This window comes from Belonocnema kinseyi, chromosome 2 (genome assembly GCF_010883055.1).
Source record: "Belonocnema kinseyi isolate 2016_QV_RU_SX_M_011 chromosome 2, B_treatae_v1, whole genome shotgun sequence".
In the NCBI taxonomy this organism is placed as follows: Eukaryota; Metazoa; Arthropoda; class Insecta; order Hymenoptera; family Cynipidae; genus Belonocnema; species Belonocnema kinseyi.
The window spans coordinates 108965418-108988999 of NC_046658.1; the positions used below are offsets into that span (position 1 = coordinate 108965418).

General features: G+C 27.6%; 2 protein-coding genes across 2 annotated transcripts in view; both read left to right on the top strand.

Moving 5' to 3' along the window:
* The window catches only part of LOC117167051 (potassium voltage-gated channel protein eag), a 227636-nt gene that overhangs the window by 200498 nt on the left and 3556 nt on the right, over positions 1 to 23582 (top strand). The window contains exons 11-12 of the mRNA XM_033351630.1: positions 8807 to 8958; positions 20456 to 21065. Coding sequence (XP_033207521.1) covers positions 8807 to 8958; positions 20456 to 21065 — 762 coding nt within the window. The remainder of the gene's footprint in view (positions 1 to 8806; positions 8959 to 20455; positions 21066 to 23582) is intronic.
* Positions 12814 to 14280, top strand: LOC117167054 (snRNA-activating protein complex subunit 3). Its single transcript, XM_033351632.1, has one exon. The coding sequence runs from the start codon at positions 13056 to 13058 to the stop codon at positions 14238 to 14240; it is 1185 nt and encodes a 394-aa protein (XP_033207523.1). The 5' UTR covers positions 12814 to 13055; the 3' UTR covers positions 14241 to 14280.

Here is a 23582-nt window from a genome sequence, read left to right on the forward strand (position 1 = left end):
ATACATACATTCATCGACATACCAGTTATTTTAGATGCAAGAGATATTCACCCATCTTGTACATTTATCCGTAATTCCGTATGTAATGTCCATTTATGTATCGAACATCTACGTATATGCATTTTTTTATAAATGATGAAAGTTTTAATACATTTTAATTTCTTCCACATTATCAATATTTCGCTTAAAAGAATGTTTACTTTCCTGTCCTCAGTTATAGAAATGTTTAGGGTTTCGTAGCCCTGGACAGAAGCACTTGCAGTTCCGGTCGGGTATCCGTTAGTCAGTCGTACTTTTTTCCATCTAGGGGAATTGAGGGAAACTGAGTGGTGGACGAGTAAGGGAATTAAGAGGAAATATAGGGTGGAGAAGCAGGGGAAGTGACAGGAAATGAACGGAGGAAAAGTAGGCGAAGTAAGAGGAAATGAGAGGTAAGAAAGTACAGGAAATATGTGGAAATTAAGGGGAGGAAAATAGGAGAAGATAGACGAAAAGCATGGGAGGAAATAGTGGAAGTAAAAGGTAAATTTCCGGTAGGAAAGTAAGTGAAGTGAAAGGAAATTGAAGGTGAGAAAGTAAGGTAAGTGAAAGGAATTAGGCGTAGGGTAAGTAGTGGAATTGAGAGGAAATGATGGATTGCAAAGTAGGGGCAGTAAGACAAGTGAAGGGTACGAAATTAGCGGAAGTGAGAGGAGATGATTGCAGGCAAAGTAGTGGTAGTAAGAGGAATAGAGGGGTGGGAAATTAGGCATAGTGAGAGAAAATTAAGGTTGGCAAAGTAAGGAAAGTGTGGACTGAGAAATTAGAGCACGTGAGGAGAAATTAAAGGTGGGAAAGTAGGAAAAGTGAGAGAAATTAGCGGAGTGGAAGTAAGAGAGGGGATGTAGGTGAAGTTAGAAAAATTATGGTAGGGCAAGTTAGGGGAAATAAGTAGAAAGGAATTAGGGGAAGTAAAACGAAATTAGGTAAGGGAAGTGTGATGAAATTATGGGAGATAAAGTAGGGAAAATGAGGGGAAATGAAGGATAGAGAAGTATGTGATGTGAGAGGAAAGTATGGAAAAGGAAGTGAGAGGAAATTAGCCACGGAGTAGTAGAGGAAGTGAGTGGAAATGAGGGTAGGGCAGTAAGTGAAGTGAGCGTAAATTAGGAGAGGAAAGATGGGGAGAGTGAGTGGAGGGGGAATCAAAGGAGAGACTTAGGGGAAATGGTGAGTAGCGAAGGGGAAGTAAGGGCTGGAGAAGAAAAGTAGGGTTAGGGAAGTATTATTTAAGGTAGCAAGGAGTTGGGGAAGTTAAAGTAGAAGAACTCGGTGAAGTGTGGCGAAGAGTGTATTTGAAAAACATAATTACCGTCTTAATAGGCTACGAAACCCTTTTTTTTAGCGCGCAACGCTTACTTTGACTATTTTTTAATTTTTTTATTACGAGTTTTCAGGGTGGCCACAAGTCAGGGAATACCTGAAAATCAGAGAAAAATCAGGGGATTTTCTTGGGATTTTCAAATTACTTTTTAGTCACTTTTTGAAGATGAAGTTACTATAGTCACTTTTTAAAATTAAAAGATTACTTTAGTCACATTTCTTTGCATAAAGAATATTTTATATTTTAGAGTATTTTAAAAGATTTAAGAAATTTTCAAGAGCTTAACAAAGATTCAAGTTATTTCAAGAATTTAAACGATTTGAAATATTTTAGGTAGTTTCAGACGATTCCAAGGAGTTTTTAATATATTTCAATCATTCGAAGGTATTATAAAGGATTTAAATGATTTCAAGTTAGTTTAAAAGATCAAAAGGAATTTTTCATTGTTTTCAACAATTTCAAGGTATTTCAAATGATTTGAAATATTTTAGGGTATTCCAAACGTTTTCGAAAAAGATTTTAAATAATTTCGAGGTATTTTTATTATATTAGGGATTTAAAAATTTTGTTATGTGGTTTTAAAGTACTTCGAATGATTTTACAGGACTTGTCTATAACTTTTAAAAATATTTAAAAAGATTCCAAGGGATTTGATCAGATTTCCGAGAATTTCAATGATTCTAACGCACCTTAAAAGCTCTCAAAGTATTTTGATCAATTTTCCAGTACTTCAGGAAATATGAGATTTTATGTTATTTCACAGGATTTTGTAATATTAGAATGGATTAAAAAGATTTCATTTACAAGAATTGAGTGATTTCGTAGTATTTTAAAGATTATCAAATATTTTAAGGGATTTTATAAGATTTCGGAGGATTTAAAAGATTTTAGGGGATTTTCAAAACTCTCTATGTGTTTTAATAAATTTTGCAGGATTTTAGAAAATATCAGATTTGATAGAATTTGACGGGATTTTATAATATTGTAATGGATTTCATTGAATTTATTCACAAGAAGTGAGGGATTTCATAGGGTTCTAAAAATTTGAAAAATTTCAAATATATTTTACACTTTATTTGAAATTCATCCTGAATTAATTTATTTGAATTTTCTTGAATCTTTATGAATTTCATCTGATTCTTCTGATTTCTCCTAAGTTCCACTGAATTCAGATTTTACTAGGATCAGTCGAATTTTTTACATTTATAACTTTTTCTGAATCATTTACGGTTCAAATAGCCTACTTTTTCAAGTAAATTAAGCTTTGAAAGGTATGTAAATAATAAATCGAAATCTCTAAATTAAAATTTAAAATTGTTTTACTACATTAATGAAAAATTAGTGAGAAAAAAGTCTGGGAATTTCGAAAGTGAAGTTTTGTGGCCACCCTGTTTTATTTTCATTTAAACTTTCTTGTTTTTAAAAAATTGATTTTTTTCTGAACTTCATAAATTAAAATTAAGTTCATGCTTTTCGAATTGAAATGCCTAAGCGTCATCCAACGTCTTTGTGAATTTGATCATTTTGACGATCTCTATAATTCTACGAATGCTAGAGTGCTGTAAAATATATGCCTTTTAGTGTGACATGTGCATTATTTTTTTTTTTTTTTAATAAATATTTCTCAGCATATTCTACTATCAAATCACGAAATCAGAATTGCATTGAGCAAATTCATGGTATCACTATTTTTTATGTAGCGACACATTTACACTCTTTTGTCTCTAAAAATTAATATTTTATTTTTTCAAAGATTCAGAGGCCGTCCATAAAAAATGTTATCAATTTTCTGGGAAGGGGGGGGGGGTCGACAGTAAATAAGAGGGTTGGGGAAGGGGGAGGGGCAAAGGAAATAACATTACGAACTTAATAAGTTTGAAAATTATTTTCATATTTCACACGCTTTTTCCTTTTTTCCCCATTTTTAAAGGATTCTTCTTTTTCTCCCATTTTTTCAAGAAACTTTAAAACAAAATTTGTAATTAATTATTTTATTGACAATGCAGCAATTTGGTTGAAAAGACATTTTTTATGGTCAAACATCAACTACTTCGTTGAACTAAATTGTTATAAATTAAATTTTTTTAGGTGGAAGATTCATCTCTTTGCTTAAAAATTCCACTGCTTCATTTTTATAAAATTAATCTCATTTGTCAAAAAATTAACCTTTTAGTTAAAAATCCATTCCTTTTGGGTGAAAATTGAACTATTTTGTTAAAAACTGTTTTTTGTAATTAAAACTGTAAATATTACATTTTCGATTAACAATTGATATTTTTAAATGAACATTGATATTTTCTAGTTTAAAATTTCACTATTCGGTTAAAAATTTATTTTTCAGATAGAACATTAATCTTATTGCTTAAAAATTCATCCTTTTTGGTTAAAAATGTAACTATTTTGTTAAAAAATAGTCTGTTTTTCTTTAAGTCTATTTAATTGAAAACTTGTCTTCGTTGGTTGAATGCAACTGTTTTTTATTTCAAATTATATTCTTCTTTTATTGAAAAATGAAAAACTTTATTTAAAGTTACTCTACTTCTCCGGTTGAAAATTTAACTGTTTTGAAGATAATTCACATTTTTGGTTTCAAAATTATTTAATTTTGTTGAATAATCGTCTTTTTTGGTCAAAAATTAATCTTTTTGTTGAAAATTTCATCTTTCTTGTTGGAAATTTAATTATTTGTTTGTTTAATTGAACTTATTAAAAAATTTTCTTACGTTAAAAAATAATTTTTTGTGATAGAAAAGTCATTTCTTAGACAAAAATTCACTTTTTTGGTGAGAATTCAACTGTCTTCCAAAAAATTTGTCTTTTTGACTTGAAAATTTACATGTTTTTCGATGAAATTGAATATTTCTTATTTGAAATTCCCGCATTTGGTTGAAAATGCATGTTTATGGGTTTAAGATTTATCTATTTTTATAGTTACCTTTTATAGTTAAAAGTTCATCTGTTTGGTTAAAAATTTGTATCTTTTTCTTGACAGTTCAACTATTTTGTCTTTAATGCAACTGTTTGGTTAACAATTAACTTTTTTTATTGAAAATTCCCCTATTTTTCCTGTTTTAAGAGAACGTTAAGCGAATTTTAAGAGAATTTTGAGAATTGGTAACGTACTTTATGAACGGCCCCTTATGAAATTCCAATCTTTTTATATTCGTAATAAAACACTTCTTAGAATAATTAAACCCTGAAATACGATTAGCCTTTGGCATTTTTAACACATTTATTTAATAGTAAAACAATTGTCATTAAGTAGAAGTTAATTAAAATAATGATTAAAATCTGAAAAACATAACCGATTAGTGACATTATAATATTCCATAATCCTCGAACCTTAAGCATCTTAGTTTTTAATTTTTTATTTTACTATACATATATTTTTGCAAAATGGAGTGCATGTGACAAACACACTCTAGTATTCAAAAGAGAATGCCAAAATTAAAAAACTAATTCACCAAAATGATTATGTAAAAAAAATAACAGCAGATTAAAATAGAAAATAAAAATTATCATTTAAAAGGACCTTAGCTTGTTGGCATCCTCTTTTCCTTATCAATCTTATCACATACTTAACTCTTATTATTAATTTTGTGCATATGCGTGAGACAAGGAACTTGCGGAAAAGTATTATATTAGTCATGTAGATTTAGTAAATATTATACCTCTTATGTATTTATCAATAAGGATTTCAAACTTGAAATAATGAAATTGTGTCAATGATGTAACTTCGTTTGGAAAAAGTATTTTAAATTACTTAGGTTTAGTAAGATATCATTTTTTTAAAGTAAGGTAAAAAATAAAATCGGAAATCTTAAGAGAAGATTAAATGACTAACATAGTTTTGATAAATTATAAAGAATTATCATATTATTATTATTATATTAGGGGCCATCCAGAAAGTACTTAACAACTTTTTGGGAGGCACAAGGTTTAGAACATTTTACCATCTGTTCAATAGGGGGGGGGGGGGTAAATTTATTGTAATTACAATAAAGGATTGTAATAATGTTATTATGCCTTGAATTTCGGTATAATTAAAATAGTGCTTTGATTTTTTGCTATCCTTCTGTAGGAAAGTATCCATAAAAACAAAATCTTTTCACCATTTGAAATGCCTTCTACTCCTAATTTATTTTAAAGAATTTATGTGGCTTCGGAATTGTACTATTTACTAAATACACCTTCAGATTTGGTCTTCTATTTTTCTAGATTTGACGACAGATTGAACAGAAAGTCAAACTAAACCTTTAGTAAAGAATTTCAGTCTTCTAAATTGTTGTTAAATATTTTCAATTAAGAGTTTGGACCATTATGATCGTAATCGTTCATCGGCTTTTATAAGATTTTAATTTTAAACCTCTTTCAGTGATCTGTGGACAGTAGGGTGGTCCAAAAATGCATGGGAATTTTTTTTTGCATGCTGGAGGGCAACAATCCCCCCCCCCATTTTATTCAAAATCCGCAAAAAGAAATTCTCTAATTTTTTTCAGAGAAGGAAGCAGAAGCTAAGAAATAATTTCATGAGTTAGTTTAGTATTTCATATCATAACGAAATGTTATTAAAAGACAAATATTCAGAATAAAATTCTTTCAATTAAACAAAATCTCGTTGAATCAAAGAAAAATATTCATTGGTTCTTAATCAAAACAAATTTCTTTGATTTGAAAAAATTTCTCTTGGTTCAAAGAAATCTCTTTGTTTCAAGAAACGGTTTTTTGTTTTGTTCCAATAATGATATTTCAACTTGTTTAATTTTGAATGTTTATACTTTTAAATCATAGAATTTCGAACATCTTTTCGAATCTTCATCTTGAACATTTTCTTGGAGATCGAAAGTCATTATAATTCGAAATTTTCAAAAAAAAAAATAAATTTCGATGAATAATCATTAAAATTACATCATTTTTAATTGTAAATTAAAAAAATAAAAACTTGTGAATTTTTATATTTGCATTTCATAGTTCTACAATTTTAAAGAGATTCATTGAAAATTCGTCAATTTTTATAATACTCTGCTAAAAATTATTCTATTTTTATTATTGATGTTTTGAGCCATATAGTTTTAAATGCTTTTTAAAATATATCTAATTTACTTTTAAAGATATGCACGTAAAGATTCTTCATTTTAAAATATGTATAAGTAAACATTCCTAAATTTGGACTATTTTGACAAACAAAAGGCGAGTTTTCAATTCTCAATCTTTTTAATTGATGAAATTTCGTATGTCAAACAAAATTAATAAATTTTCATTTGTTAATTTTCAAAATTAAAAACTCTTCAATTTAAAGTATTTTCAATTCAAACTGCTAACATTTTGAAGAGATTCATCGAAAATTCTTTAATTTTTATAATATTAAATTGAAAATTATTCAATTTTTTAGATTTAGATTTTAAGTTAAGTAATTTGGTATGTTTTAAAAATTATTTGATTCACTTTCAAAGATTTACAATGAAAAATTCTTTACTCTTTAGGATTTGCAATTAAAGATTCTTCAATTATATATGTATAAGTAAAATACCCTAAATTTGGAATATTTTGAGGATCAAAAGTCAAGTTTTTGATTGTAAATCCTTCTAATTGATAAAATTTCAAATTTTAATAATCAAACTTATTGAATTTTTTTTTGTCAATTTTGAAAATTACAAAATTTTAATTTTTAGTATTTGCAATTCAAGCTCTACAATTTTGAAGAGATTCATTGAACATTCTTGAATTTTTATAACATTGAATTAAAAATTATTCAATTTTAAAGATTTATATTTAAAGTTACCTAATATTGAATCTTTTGGAAAAATATTTAATCCTTCTAATTCATGAAATTTCGAGTTGTAATCATTAAAGTTATAGAATTATTAATTGTAAGTTTTCAAAATTAAAAACTCTTGCATTTTCAAGATTTACAATTCAAATTTCTACAATTTTGAAGAAATTCATGAAAGATTTCAGAATTTTTATAATATTCACTAGAAAAACATTCAGTTTTAAGATTTATATTTTAAGCCATGTGATTTTTAATGTTTAAAAAAATATTTAATTCACTTTTAAAGATGTACAATCGAAAGTTCTTCAATTTTTAGGATTTTCTACTGAAAACTCTTCAATTTTAAAAATGTATAAATCTAAACTTCTGAATTTGGATTATTTTAAAGATTAAAAGTCAAGTTTTTAATTGGAAATCTTCCAAATTGATGAAATTGCACAAATTTTAACATTTACAATTTAAAATTATATAATTTTGGATACGTAGTTCAACTTTTAAGATTTACAATGGAAAATTCTTAAATGTTTAGGATTTGTAATTAAAAGAGTTTTCCATTCTAAATTTTCTACACTGAAGAAGTTTCAAATATAAATCGTCAAAATTACAGAATGTTTAATTGTAAAACTTAAAACTGGAATCATTTTAAACTGTAAATTTTGAAAATTGAAATCTCTACAATTTTGAAGATTTAAAATAATTCAAAGTTTCGCAATTTGGAAGATTTGCAATTGAAAATTTTTGTATTTTTTACATATCGAATTGAAAATTATTTAATTTTCAAGATTCATATTTTCTAGGTATATAAATCTTAACGTTGTTTAATAGTTGAATTTTGAAGACTTACAATTGTAAATTATTCAGTTTTAACGATTTTCAATTTAGAATTCTTCAATTTTCCGCATTTGCAAGTGAAGACTCTTCAATATTTAATGTGTATAATAGAAATTAATACAATTTTGAATATTTTTTCGGAACAGTTGGATTTTTAAGATTTAAAGCTGAATTTTATACATTTTCAATTGTAAATTATTAAATTGTGAACAGTAAAATTGGCATAGGCCGGGTGTTAGGGTTGGACGTCCAAACAATTTCTTTACTTTTTAATTATGGGGGGAGGTAAATAGGCCAAAAATATGTTACCTAAATTATGGATGGCCCTTTATAAAAAATATTCAACTCTTTTTCATAAAGAAATTTAAAATGTCAAGAAATCCTTCTAGGTCGTTAATTACATAAAACATGCGAAAGTTTCTATTGCATTGACGTCTTAATTATATTTTATATTTTATAATTTATATATTTTGTACTGCATTATAATGTACTACCATAAAAAATATATTTTTATCCCGTAGGCACACCAAAGTAGGTTGCTCGTGAACACCGCTGGAATTATGTCCCTAAGAGCCTGAGTAGTAAATTCCATACACTAATATAATTCTTAAATAATTTAAAAAAAGAAACAATAAAATTACCGCAACGTAAAAAACCCACGTACAAAACCATGTAGTCCGAAAATCTGTAAATCATAAGAATATCTTCCTACCTGGTATATTGTCGCAAAATTCTGAGTCTATTATCTAAACTGGAAATGCCGTTTCCGTAGAATGCTATTAAAGATATTTTATTGAAAATTGAATTTTTACAATAAAAAATTATTTTATTCTACGCAGGTTTCGTAGAGAAAGGCACGCTGATGTGGAAAAGGGCGACACCAAGGAGGGAAAAGAAGGGGAAACTAAAGAAATTCAAATCCGGAAGTTGCCCTCGACTGATGAAACTACCCCAGCTCGTCCAAGACCCAGTAAATGGGGTAGATTATTAGGTAATTATTTTTAAAAGTGATTTTATCAATAAGGGTGGCCGCAGATCAGGGAAAACCTGAAAATCAGGGGAAAATCCGGGAATTTGGTTGATTGAAGAAAGTCAGGGATTTCGAAAAAAATGGTAAAAGTCAGGGAATTTCTATAAGAAGTACATTAAGTAACTGCCACACAGTCACTTTATTCTAAAATCACTTTTTAGAAACTTTTTAAAAAATAAAGTCCTCAATTTTTTAGCAATATTTTAGGGTACTTTGAAATATACCAAGGAATTTTTAAGAGTGTTATAAAATTTCAAAAGATTTCAAAGGATTTGAAAAATTTTAAGGTTTTCAAAAATGTTCTAGAATTTTGGAAAATTTGAAACGATTTTATAGGACCTATGAGGATTTAAAATAGTATTAAAGAATTTAAAAGACTTTATCAGATTTCCGAGGATTTTAATGATTTTAAGGAATTTTGAAAGCAGTCAAGTTATGTTTTAATAAATTTCCTATAGGAATTTTTTTAATTTCAAGGAATTTTGTACAGCTTTAAAATGTTTCAAAGGATGTCAAAACATTTTAAATGCTTTAAAATATTTTAGTTTCTTTTATTCCAAGAAATTTTCAAGAGCATTAAAAATGTCAAGGAATTTCTCAAGATTTTAAAGGATTTGATACATTTTAGGGTATTTTAAAAGATTCCATAGAATTTTCAAATAATTTCAGTGATTTAATAGGATTTCAAATAATTTAGGGTATTTTTAATTATTCAGGGAGGGGGGGTCTGAAAATATATCATGCGGAGAATAATGTTAAAGATTCCAAGAGATCTTATCAGATTTCCAAGGACTTGAATGATTTTAAGAAATTTAAAAAGATTTCAAGATATATTTTAATCGATTTCCTAAGATTTTAGGAACTATCGTCACGTTTGATGTAATTTCGCGGGATTTTATAATATTTTCATATATTTCAAAGAATTTATTCATTGCGGGATTTTGTAGGATTTCAAATATTTTTAAACATTTGAAGGTATTTTCAAAGGTTTAATTTTTTTATAGATTATAGGATATTTTAAGAGATTCCGAAGGATTTTTGTATTAATTTCAATAATTTAAAGGGATTTTAAGGAATTTGATTGATTCTGTTTAAATTCAAGGAATTTTAAAGAGCTTTAAAAAATTTTAAGGGATTTCAAGGGTTTTAAAGGATTGGAAATATTTAAGGATATTTTTAATTATTTTACTACATTTTCAAGAGTTGTTAAAAGTTTGAAAGGATTTTAAAAGATCTTACAGGATTTGAAATATTTTAGGTTTTTTTTAACTCCAAGGTTTTTTCAAGAGATTAACAATATTGCAAGGAATTTCTAAGGATTGTGATGAATTTATTCACAAGACGTTATGCATTTTCTAGGTTCTCAACAATTTGAAGTGATTTTCAAATACTTTTAGCAATTCATCTTAATTTATTTGAAACTCATCCTGAATTTTTAATAGTTTACTCTGAATTATTTTACATTTTATTTTATTTTTTAATTACAGGGGATCTTCTACATTGACTCAATTCAGTGGATTTAAAATAATATTTAGTTTTTGTTTAATTCATTCTCATTTTTTTAATCGCATTGCGGACTTACTAAAATTAATTAATGTTTTCCTATTTTTTAATTGTTATCAATTTTTTAATTCATCTGAATTATTTTGAATTTAACTTTAATTGTCCTAACCTTTAATTATCCTAAGCCCTGCTAATAATAAAATTTTCAATTTATGAATTTTAAATTGTTTTATTCCATTTATAAAAAATGAGTGGTCAGGTAAAATTAAATTAGTCAGGGAAAAGTCAAGAAAAATTAAGTTTTTTTTTTAAATGAAGTTTTGCGGCCACCCTCATCGATTTTTAAATATTTAATTGATATACGTAATATTTATATTTGAACTAATTCCACTGATTAAAATTTTCAAGTCTACAATTTATTTTGTAAACTGTGGACGAAAACTGTCCTGTATACAAAATTGAATCTCTCTTGCACTCACTCTTCTTATTCATTGTGAATAAAGGTTTTACTAAAACTCGCATTCCATCAGGAATGCAAATCTTTTCAGTTTAAATATATTTTATTTCGTTTTCGCTTGCATGGAATATTAGTAGACCAAGAAACGCGTGCTGGTACGTGAAAATATAACTTATTTGATACAATAAAAAGACGTAAGGAAATATGTTATTAAATTTTAAAAATTACTTATTTTTCATTTTATTCATCACTGCTAGAAAATTAATTGCATTTTTTTCTATTTTAATGCCTTTATTATATTACTTTTATTGATTTTTAGTAGTTTCTTTTATTTAAACTTAAACATTTTAAATAAAAGAAATATAATAATTACCCCTGTAATTATTTTATCAACAACAAATTACCTGTTATGTCAGGTAGCATTTTCCTTTAAAAAAATCAAAAGTAGAATCGCTAGTGCTTTGATATATTTTATTTAGTAGATTGTAATATATATTTAGTTTATTAGGTTTTTTATTAGGATTTAAATATTTTGTTAAGCATTTACGTTTTTTTTTTCGGTTGAACATTATTTTTTTGAACTGAAAATGAACAATCTTTGTTTAAAAATTTATTTTGTGGTTGTTGAAAATTTCTCTATTTGGTTTCCATGTATGTATTATGTTTAAAATTCACCTGTTTTGATAGATAATTAAACTACTAGGTTAAAAATGAAACTTGAAGATTCATAATTTCAGTAAAAATTTCACTTGTTTGGCTCAAAGTTCAACAAATTGATTAAAAATGTTTATTGTTGAAAATTGATTTATTTAACGAAAAATATAGTACCTACATTAGTTTTACTTCTGAAAATATATTTCCCTATTTTTGTGAAAAATCTATTTATCATTATTATTTTTTATTATTTGACAACTTGTCAAAGATTTTTAATTTAAATATATTAATTAAATTCCTAGAAACTTGTACTATTAATTACTTATCCTTTAATAAAGTTACTTTCATAAATAGAAAAAGAGTTATTTAATTTTACATACAAATATTATTATTTTTACGCATTTCGATATTTACAAGAACTGAAGAAAACATTATTTATCATATACTCGTGAAATTGTGCACATATTCTGAATCGATTGTTTTAAAAAATGCAGAATACATGAATGGCTCCATGCTATGAAAAATTATATCTGTGAAAATCTTGAGATACCTGGAAAAAACCTGGAATTTTTATCTTTAAGAAAATTGATTTATTGATTAAATTTTGAACTAATCGCCTCAAAATAAAGGTAATTCTTATTATTTCTGAATAAATTTCGAATTTATAGCATTCAATTCAAAATAAAACATTTCGTTAACATCAGTTTAAGGGCATGTGATACTTAGAAGATTGTCGATTTTACCAGCTTTAGGTTCCCCCGGCTTTTTTTCTAGAATAATAAATATTTTGTCTTAAAAATTTGGGAAATGATAGTGAACATGCTAACGGACGTCCCCACACACTTTTTTGTAGGTTAATTCAAAAAGTTTTAATTTAGCAAAATGTGATTAATTTGCATAGCGCTTAGGAAATAGTATCGAATTTTTATTTAGCACAATCAATTTTTTTGTTATTATCCCTCAAAAAAGAGTCCGGGGACGTCCGTTATGATATTTTATAGCATCTCCGAATTCAGTTTTTAAAAATTTTAATTTTTGTGGAAAAAAGCCGGGGAAACTGTATCACATGCCCTTAAAGAGTCCGACGAAAAGCATTATTTAAATCACCGGATATATCGAAAAACAATCGAATAGTCGACATCGAACATAACCTAAAACAAAAATATCCGGGTTGTTGTTTATGTCGTTCACGTTGAAAAAGTGTGCGGATTTGAAGCGAAAGCAAAGATATTTTTTCTAATATTGAAATAAAATATAATTAAATTGCTTAACTGCAGATTACATGTAATCTATATACAATCAGATTTATAAATATAAGTATAACCTCGATGTGTGAAACCCGTGAAACCGGTTCAAAAGTAAGCATAACCTAACAAATTCTGATACGTTTTGAAAACGAAGAAAGATTTTTATTTAATATTACAAACAAACAAAAACTACGAAAATGTCTCAGCCGTCCGTATTTTACGAACAACTTTATCACGCTTCTCCAAAAGTAAATTTGAGCACCTACTTCACAAACTACGCAACCTTAAAAGAACAATTTTACACAGTCGACACACCGAAGGTACAAAGATCCGTTTCTGATTCAATGGGAGCGAATATTGAGGAGGAAGATTTCAATATGTTAAAAGAATACTGCAGCATTGATAACCTGACAATAGCCAATGAAGTTATTGAATACGGCCATATGAAGTCGTGGAGTAAAGAACTTTTAGAAGCATCGACGATTCCAGACGTGCCTCTTAAAACGCTAACAGAATTGCAGAAAAGTACCATAGGAATGAAACCCATGAAGAGGTCTACAAAATACCGGAGCGAAATATGTGTAAAACACGAGGAAGATCCCTCCAGATTAGTTAGTGCAGTTCCAGGTAAAGATTTCTTGGTATATATCAGAATTTACGCGCCCTTTAAACACAGAGTTTACAACAAAACGACTGCTCAGTTAATAAAAGTCTCCCTGAGTAATGTCGTCTCAATTCTCGGATCACAGACACTGGCTGACCTCAGAGATAAAATTTCGTGCATTTCTGATCTTTCTATTACAACTGATGTGAGTGAGAAACCTGTCCTCAAACCCGGACCATCAGCAAAGGAGATTTACAACTCGGCCTTCTTCTTCATCGAAGGGATCTTTTACAACGATATGAGAGATCCGGAAAATAAAGATAACAGCCAAGTGATTAGAGAGTGGGCAAGTGCACGCAAGATTGGTTCTTTTCAAACTGCCTGTATGGAAGATACGAAAATAGATTCTCTGAATCTGAGATTTGGGTTTCCATGGGTTTACCAACATCAGGGAAATTGCGAGCATCTGATCGTTTTTAGTGATGCGAGGTTGCTGAATTGCAACGATCATTTGTCTGTCACTTCCTATCCGAGAATAGAGCGCATAAAGCCTTATATTAACAAATACTGCATGACTTGCGGTATGTTCAGTGTTCGGTGGATCACGACCAATAATGACAGATTGCCACACGATCCCTGCTTTTTCTGCGAAAAGTGCTTCAAGTCATATAACTACGTTAACGGGGAAAAAATCGGCACGTTTTCTGCTTATCCTTATCCGTTTCATGCTGAGTTGATGCAGAAGTTTAAGAATAATGAAAGTAATGACCAGCAGTAGAACATTTTTGTCAGGATTTTAAGAATCGAGGAAAGGAGAAGAAGGTGAGCGAGCGGCAAGGGTCACTTTTATTTAATCGCGTTTCACAAGGTGGCAACTTTACCGGAAAACGGGGAAAGACCTAAAATAACCGGGAATTTACTTCTGCTCGCAAAAAATTCAAGTTCTCATTATTTTAATAATTTTTTTCTCTGGATATTTTTTAAATGATATTTCAAAGCTGCAGAAACAATAACTTTTGTAATTTTTCCAAAAATTCTATTTATCACGTTTTATTCGCTTACTCCTCATTTATCCTGTCTTGAAACGAGGAATTTTAGAAAGTAGGTATCGTTTTTATTTTAGACAGATAGTTTCTACAAAGAAATACACAGAGTGCCCGCTGGACCGGGAAATGTCTGTATTTATTTTTTAACCAGGAATTTTAAAGATCTTTAGAAAAAAAATCTGTCAAAGTTCGATTTCAACAGTTTTTAAGTAATCAGTTGAATTATCATTTTCAATTCTGATATCATACAGTTCATAAAGCCCAGGGTGTCTAGTGACCTTGAAAACCTGGAAATCTCCTTGATTTTTTCACGAAAACCACTCGGTTTTTGAGTTTACAACAGATTTCAAAAGGTGACAAAATATTTCTAAAGATTTCAAACATTTCAAACCGTTTTAAATGTCTTTAAAATTTCATAAAGATTTCATGGATGTTAGCGATTTCCAAAAAGCGCGCACGCCAGATTCCAATAAAGATTTCACAGCAATTTCACAAACATTGTAAAACTTTAAAGATTTAAAGGGTTTCAAAGATTTCAAAAGGGGTAAAGTACAACAGATTTCAAAGATTTCAAAAATTTGAATCGATTTCAATGACTTTAATGAATACAAAAAATTTTCCATACAAAGATTCAAGAAAGATTTTACAAACATTTCAAAAGATTTCAAGGATTTCAAACATTCAAAAAAGGCGTGTACACTAGATTAAAAAGTTTTCACCAAAATTCCCGAAAGATTTCGAACATTTCACAACGATTTAAAAACTTACAAAATAGTTTAATGATTTAAAAAAGAGTATATTAAACTACATTTCTAAGATTTCGAAACATTTCAAAGATTTTAAACAATTTCAAACTTTTTTAGGAGATATCAAAAGATTTTACTAAGATTTGTAATCATTTAAATAATTCTAACGAATTCACAAAGATTTCACAAAGATTTCGAACATTGCATAAAGATTTTAAAACTTTCAAAAGATTTTAAATAACTTCCCAATATTTTAGGAGATGTCAAAAGATTTCACAAAAGTTTCAAAGATTTCATAAAACGTTTGTAAAGATTTCAAAACAATACGAGAATTTCAAAGATTTCAACAAGGGTGCAGTATACAAGATTGCAAGGATTTCAAATCATTTAAAAGATTTTAAACGATTTAAAAATGCTTGAAAAGATTTTAAAAGATTTCTCAAATATTTTAAAGAATTATCAAGGATTTCAAAACATTTCAAGAATTTAAAAGATTCAACTAAGGGTACAGTACACCAGATTTCAAATATTTCAAAAGATTTAAAAGATTTTGAATGATTTCAAAAGGTTTCAACAAATTTTAGAAGATTTGAAAAGATTTTAATAATTTCAAACGAAAAGAAAAGATTTCGAGAACAAAAATTTAAAAAAAATTTCAATAATATTTCAAAGCTTTTATAAAGATTAAAAAAAATTTTTACAAAGTTTTCGTAAATTTCAAAGATTACAAAGATTTAAAATATTCCAGTGATTTTAAACGAATACAAAAGACTTAGAGAAGATTTCACAATTTCTTTAAAGAATTCATAAGGATTTCAAAAGATTTTAAGATTTGCAAAACATTTCAAAGATTTTAAGCGATTTCAAAAGGTTTCAACACATTTGAGAAGATTTAAAAAGACTTCAATGATTTTAAACAAACACAAAAGATTTCGCAAACAAAGATTAAAGAAAGAGTTCACAAAGATTTCAAGAATTTTAAATATTTTACAAAAGCTTTGAAAAATGCCAAAAGATTTCTCAAAGATTTCACCGAAATTTCAAGCTTTCACTAAGGTTTGTAATACCTTGAATTTTGTTCCTAAGAATCGCTAGAGACACTGAAAGCCTAATTAGAAAATATTATTTTTAATTTGAAGAATTTTTAAATGCAGCTTGAAGACTTAACAAAAAAAATCAAAAGCATTTGAAGTTGAAAATTTTTTATGAACAACATTTTTATTTTACCAACTGTAAATATAAATAAATGAAACAATTTTTAAGTGGATCTGTACTTTAAGTATTAACAAGTCAATAATAATTGATTGGATAAAACGATTCTAAAAAAATTTAAGAATTTCAAGATTATAACGTTAAAAATTAAACTCTTTCAATGCGAAAGTTTTTGTCATTAAAAAAAAATAAATAAATAAAAGTCCGATTAAAACCTTACAAACTATTTTCAGCTTAAAAATGACTTCATAATAATATATTCGTGAAGTAAAGACTTTAATTAATTTAAAAATATCGTTTCAGTCTAAAAAAATTTATGTTGAACCCATTACATTTTTTATTTTTTTTTTATTGGGACAAAGAATAAGGATTTAATATTTAGTAATATTTGACTGGTTATTTAAGGCGAGTAAATTGAAGCCAAAAATTTCAAAGTAAACAATTTGAAACTGAATTGTTTGACATAGAAAGCCTTGAATTGTTAAAATTTCGAAGAACTTTTAATTTTTGAATGTTGCAACTCTAATTCCTTTTCTTTTTAAAAAAAATTATTTGTTGAAATTGTTGAGTTTTGTTGTACAGATAATAATTGAATACTTTTAAAATTACAGAAAAAGTTTGGGTAATTTTAAGACATATTTAGAAGTTTTCAAAAGATTCGACATAAATTAAAAATATTTAAAATGATTTGCAATCATTCAAATTTTATTGAAATCCACATATTTGGTTAAAAATCGATTTTTGCGATAGTAAATCATCTTTTTATTTGTAAGTTAATCTTTTCGTGTGAAAATCCTTTTTTTTTCTGTTAAAAAATTATCATTTTAGTTTAAAATTCATCGGTTAGGTTGTAAATAAAATGATTTCATTAAAAGTTAAACTCATTAGTTAACAATTAATTTTTTGTGTGGAAATTCCATAATTTTAGTTAAAAATTAATCTCTGATTGAACATTTATTTGTTGAATAAAAATTTAATTATTGAATTTTTGGTTGAAAAATGATTTTCTATAGTTGAAAATATATATTTTTTGATAGAAATTAACCTTCTTGGTTGAAAATTCATCTATTTTGTCGAAAGTCAACTATCCGGGTTAAAGATTATTCAATTTAGTTGAAAATTCATCTTTCTGGTTTAAAATTCAATTATTTCAGTTAGAGATTTTCAATTTTAGTTAAAAATTAATCACTTTGTTTTAAGATGTAACTATTGTTTAGAAAGTTAGTTTTTTTGTGGAACGTGATTTAAAAAAATTAAGATTTAACTTATTCCAATTCAATATTCTATAGTTTTAGTTGAAAATGTATTTCTTTGGTTTAACACTAATATTTTTAACTTAAATGTAACTTTTTTAGTACAAATTAATTTTTTCTTTTGTTAAAAATTCAACTGTTTCAGTTGAAGGGTCATTGTTTTAGTTGAAAACTGATCTTTTTAGTTTAAAATTCAACTATTATAGTTGAAAATTTAACTATCCTCTTGAAATTCCGTTATTTTTTGTTGAAAATTAACTTTTTTAACTGAAAGTTTAATAACTCCATTTTTTGTCAAAAAATCGATATTTTTGGTGGAAATTTAAATATTTGTTTCAAAATTTATTTATTTTGCAATTTTTTGCTCAGTTGTGTTAGGGGATGTTTAGGATGAACGTCATGGATTAAAATAAATGTTTGCGTTCAGAGAAAAATATACATATGTTACTTTAAGTTGCTGGGAAAATTGAAAAGCTTGACCTGGAAACCCCGGGAATCTTAAATGCGCAAGGATAGATTCGCAAAGATTTATGAAGATTTGAAAAAATTATGTTGAGATTTGAAACTGTTTTTCAACTCTATATCTCCGAAATCTTGCAAACCTGAATCTGATTTTCTAGATTTTTCGCGAAAATTGGGTAGTAATAGAGGAACCAATTTTAAATAAAATTAATGTATTTTTCAAACAAATAGTTGATTTTTCAAGAAGCAAAACAATCCATTTTGGACCAAATAGTTCAACTATCAAAGAAAAGGGAGGAATTTTCAAACTACAAAGATTTTAGTTTAAAATAAATAACAGTAGAAATGAACCAAAAATACGAGTTTTCAACAAAACAGTTGACTCGCTGATCAGAACAGATTAATTTTTAACCAAACAGTTGCACTTTTAACTGAAAACGATTAAATTTCTACTAAAAGAGACGATCTTTCAACCAAAAAAGATTTTTCATTCAATAGAGAAAAAAGTGTTAACCAAATGGTTGAATTTTCGAAAAAATGAATATAATGTTCAATCCATACAGGCGAAATTTCAACAAAAAAGTTTAATTTTTAAGTTAAAAAGACCAATTTTCTACAAAAAAGTTAACTTTTCAAGGGAAGAACTGGATTTTAAACTAATAAAAGGGATGCTTAACAAAGTAATTTAACTTTCAACTAAGTAGTTGAATTTTCAGTAAAATTGTTAAATTTTTAACCAATAAAATGAATTTTTAATTAAGTCAATCAACTTTCAACAGAGCACTTTAATTTCCAACCAAAAAAAAATAATTCTTAATGAAAAAAATTAATAGTTGAATTTTCAAACGGGGGAAAAAAACGAGGTAAAAAATTTTATAGCGATTTGTGACGACGAGTGAGGGATTCACGTAGAATATAACATCTGACAGGGAAAATATAAATGTAAACAATTTTTTGAAATTCTTGACAAAATGAAAATTAGTGGTTTTATTTTACAAGTTGTACGAAATGTACGCTTCACAATCTTTCTCCTTTTTTAAAGAATTCCTCTTTTTTCCCTGTTTGCAAACTGAATTATTTGAAATTATTTATAAATAATAATTATTTGAAAAGTCCACTATTATTCTTTTTTGGTTTAAATATAAACTATTTTATTCTTTGTAGAAAATTATTCTAAAATGTTTTATTGAATAATCGTCTTTTTGGATAAAAAAAACTCGTCCTTATGAATTGAAAATTCAAATTGTTCCTAAAACAATCGTCTTCCTGGTCTTAAAATTCAACTATTTGGTTCTAAATGCAATTGTTTTTGGTTGATAATTTTTTTGTTTTGAAAATTCTGCTATTTGATTGAAAATTTATCTTGGTAGGTTCGGTTTTTAACGATTTTGCTCAAATTTCATCTTTTTTCGAAAATTCAACTGCTTTGTTGAAAATGCATCTTTTTATATATAAAGTTTGTTCCCCTTGGTTAAAAAGTTATCTTTCTTGGTGGAGAAGTTCTTGGCTGAACATTCATATTCCTTGGTTTATTGAGAATAATTCATTTTTTGTTAAACTTAACTGTTTTTTCTTTAAAATTAAAATATTTTTTTGTTGAAATATCAACTCATAGATTTTTCGTTGAGAATTAATCTTTCTGATTAAATATTACATTTTTTATGTAAAATTAAAAAAAAAATTTTGCTGTTTTGTTGTCCTTCTTTCTTTTTATGTCTTTGGATTTATAATTCAGCTTTTATGCTAGAAAAGCCATTTACTGTCTTCTAAAAAATTTGCCTTTTGGCTTGAAAATTCAACTATTTTGTTAAAAAATTATTCCCTTCGGTTGAATAAAAGTTTTTGGTTGAAAATTCATCTGTCTTCGTTGAAAATGCAACTTTCTTTTAAAATTTGGCATTCTGGATTGAACATTCAACAATATTTTGTATGTAGGTTGAAAATTTAACTATTTGGTTATAAATGCAACTGTTTGGTCTAAAATTAATTTGATTTATTTATTGAAACTGTAAATATTTTATTCTCATATTATTACCCAATTTTCAGAGAAATCTTATGACGATCTGTGACGAAGAAAGGGGGGGGGGGTTGGAAATTTTTTCTAAAATAGCCTAACGTAGTTTTTGAACCAACCCTTATCATAAAAGAGATCTAAGCTTACATATAGAATAATGAAAATAATTGCGATAAGAATCCCGCCTATGAGTAAGTTGGCTATGCTACAGAAACATGTCTTCCTTTTTCCTAATATTAATTTTCCCTCATTGTCTACAGGCAGTTCGAGTTTGGATTCCAGCAGTGAGGCTGGAACTGGAACGGATACGTTCAAACGGTCTCTAAGTGCGCGAGATTCCCGACCTAGTTCCAGTGTCAGTACCAACAAGGTCTTCCCAAAATTAGGCAAACTCGGGGGAACCATCGAGGAATCCCCAGACGTTGGAAAAGAACATCCTCCAGCTACGACCTTGACTGTAGAATCCAAACAACTCCAGCTGCGAAGGCTTGAGAGCTACGATGGTGGCCTGATCACGCAACCGAGTCACGAGCGTGAAATCCTGGCAGCTGTTCTCGAGGTCAAGGTGGATTTGAAGCTCGAAGTTCAACGGGTGAACCAGAAACTCGCCAAGATCGAAGATATGCTGCAGACTTTAATGAATAGGCTGCCACCCACCGGAAGTCCTCCACCTAGTGCCGGAGTTCCCCCACAACAGAGAGCCACGGTTCCTCTGGCTACAAATGGAAGTAGCGTCACGCAACCTTCCACGCCTGTTCTTGTGCCCAAAGCGATTTCTAGTGTTCAAGGACCCGGAACTGGCTCTGAGCAAAAGTCGGCGACGACGTCGCCAACGTCTACGACGAGTGCGACTACTGTAGTTAGAGAAAGGTATGTAGGTGATACTTTTTTTATGTATTCCTTCACTTATGCATGCACTAATAGATCCCCGAGCTCCCTCTTTTTCAAAAAGTCAAAAAAAAGGCCCCTGATTATGAATCTGTTGGATAGGTTTTCGAAATCCGAGTCAAGTTTTGTTTAAGCTATTTCTTCAAATAATTTCATAATTTATTCACAAAAAAAATTTATAAACTCACTTTTAGCATGGCTGAGAAAAAATAAAACTTTTTTGCGTCTTGCACTTTTTCCGTACGACGAACTGTTTGCAATGTGCAGCGTTATAAACAAATGACATTTAAACATTTAAAATATTTAAACAAATCGAGGATAGATTTCTTGAGAGGAAAAAGAAATCTTCGGATCTAATAAAACCTTCTTTCCTTAAATTGTTGTTAAAAAGTTGCTATTATGAAGAGGAAATCGTTTAAACTCTTCATTTACTAATAAACTATCATCCAGATCAACCAGTGCCATAATATTGCTTCAAATTGTTGCAAAACCTTTATCTAGCATTAATAAGATAAATGTGTTGTTCATCATTTCTTTTGCTAAATTGTTTATAACAATTGATATAAATAATGACCCTCATTAACCAGAAATAACTTTATTTTTTTAATAATCCTTGACGCATAATTCAAGTTTTTCACTCTCGTGATATTTTTTCGTACGACGAGCCATTATTTATTCAAGGCCTTATAAATAATGTATTTTATATAAATATGCGCTCCCATAAAAGTCACAATTTTCAAATTATTGGCGATTACCTTTTTTGTTTCCTTAATTGTTCCGTAAGCAATATAATTATTTTGGGTAACATTTTCGATACTTGCGCTTTATTCTTTATAACTATTGTTATTAACAAAAATTGTGATATTTTCTCTTACGATCAGCCATTATTTATTCCTGGCCTTATAAACAATTTCTTTTTCTTCTCAAGAAATCTATCCTCGATATAGACGGTATAAATATACGGTCTAAATATGGCAATTTTGTTAAAAAATAATTTGTTTATAACGCTGCATATTGCAAACAATTCGTTTTACGGAAAAAGTGCAAGGCGCAAAAAAATTTTATTTTTGCTCAGCCATGCTAAAAATTAGTTTATAATTTTTTTGCGAATAAATAATGAAATTATGTTTAAAAAATTGTTTAAACAAAAATTGTCCCGGATTTCAAAAACCTACCCAAGATATTCTTAATCAGGGGTCTTTTTTTACCCATTGAAAAAGAATGATTCTTCAGTTATAAAAGTAGCTTCGTATTACAAGATATTTGGTTTTAAATTCTTTATTATTGTATATTCTACATTTTTTTAACTTAAAATTTAACTGTTATATTTTTGGTTGAAATTGGATATTTTTTAGTTGAAAATTCGTGTTTTGAGTTGTAATTCCATGCATTTGGTTGAATATGCGTCATTTTTGGTTGAATTCCGCTGTTTTTTATTAAAAATTCAAATCTTTTTTTGGTTGAAATATCAGTTATTACATCATATATTACCATTACTATGATCTATTAAATCAGATATTATATTTTGTGTATGGAAATTGATCTACTTGGTTGAAAGTAAAACTCTTTAGTTAAAAATTGCATATTTGTAATTTTAATTTGAAAATTCATCTCTTTGATTAGAAATTTAACTATTCCATTTTGTGTTGAAAATTTATCTTTTTTTTGGTTGAAAATTCATATCTTTGGTTGAAAAATGAACTATTTTGTTGGAAATTTATTTTTTCTTTGTCTGAAAATTAATTTTTTTTGCTAAAAATTTAACTATTCTAGTTCAATATTCCATAATTTTAGGTAAAAATTCGTCTCTTTATTTAAACATTAACTTTTTTAACTATTCAATTTTTGGTCAAAAAGTTATAATTTTGTAGTCGAAAATCAGTTTTTTGGTATGAATTAATCTTTGTGGTTGGAAATTCATTTTTTTGTGGTTGAAATTTTAATTATTTTAGTCAAAGGTTCATCATATTAGTTGGAAATTCATCTTTTTGGCTTAAAATTTAACTATGCCAGTTCAAGATTCCGGCATTTTATTTGAAAAATCCATCACTTTGTTTGAAAATGAAACTATTTTTTAATGAGTTTTTTGGTTAAGAATTATATTTTTTAAACTGAAAATGTAATTATTCCAATTATATATTCCATCATCTTAGTTGTAAATTCATATCTTTGGTTGAACATTTATCTTTTTTCATTTAAAATGCATTTATTTGTTGAAAATTCGTCTTTTTGACGGAAATTAATCTTCTTGGTTGGAAATTAATATTTTTGGTTGAAAATCCAGCTTTTTGTTTAAAAATTCAACTCTTGCAGTTAAATAATCATAATTTTATTTCATAATTCACCTTTTTTTAATTAAACTACTGTAGTTGAAGATTCATAATTTTAGTTGAAAATTCGTCATTTTGGTTCAAAATTAATTTTTTTAACTGAAAATTAACTATTTTACTTTTGGTTGATAATTGATCCTCTTCAGTTGAAAATTCAACTATTTGGTTG

Coding starts and splice junctions, on each gene's coding strand:
- LOC117167054 (XM_033351632.1), top strand. CDS start 13,056: ATGTCTCAGCCGTCCGTATTTTACGAACAACTTTATCACGCTTCTCCA.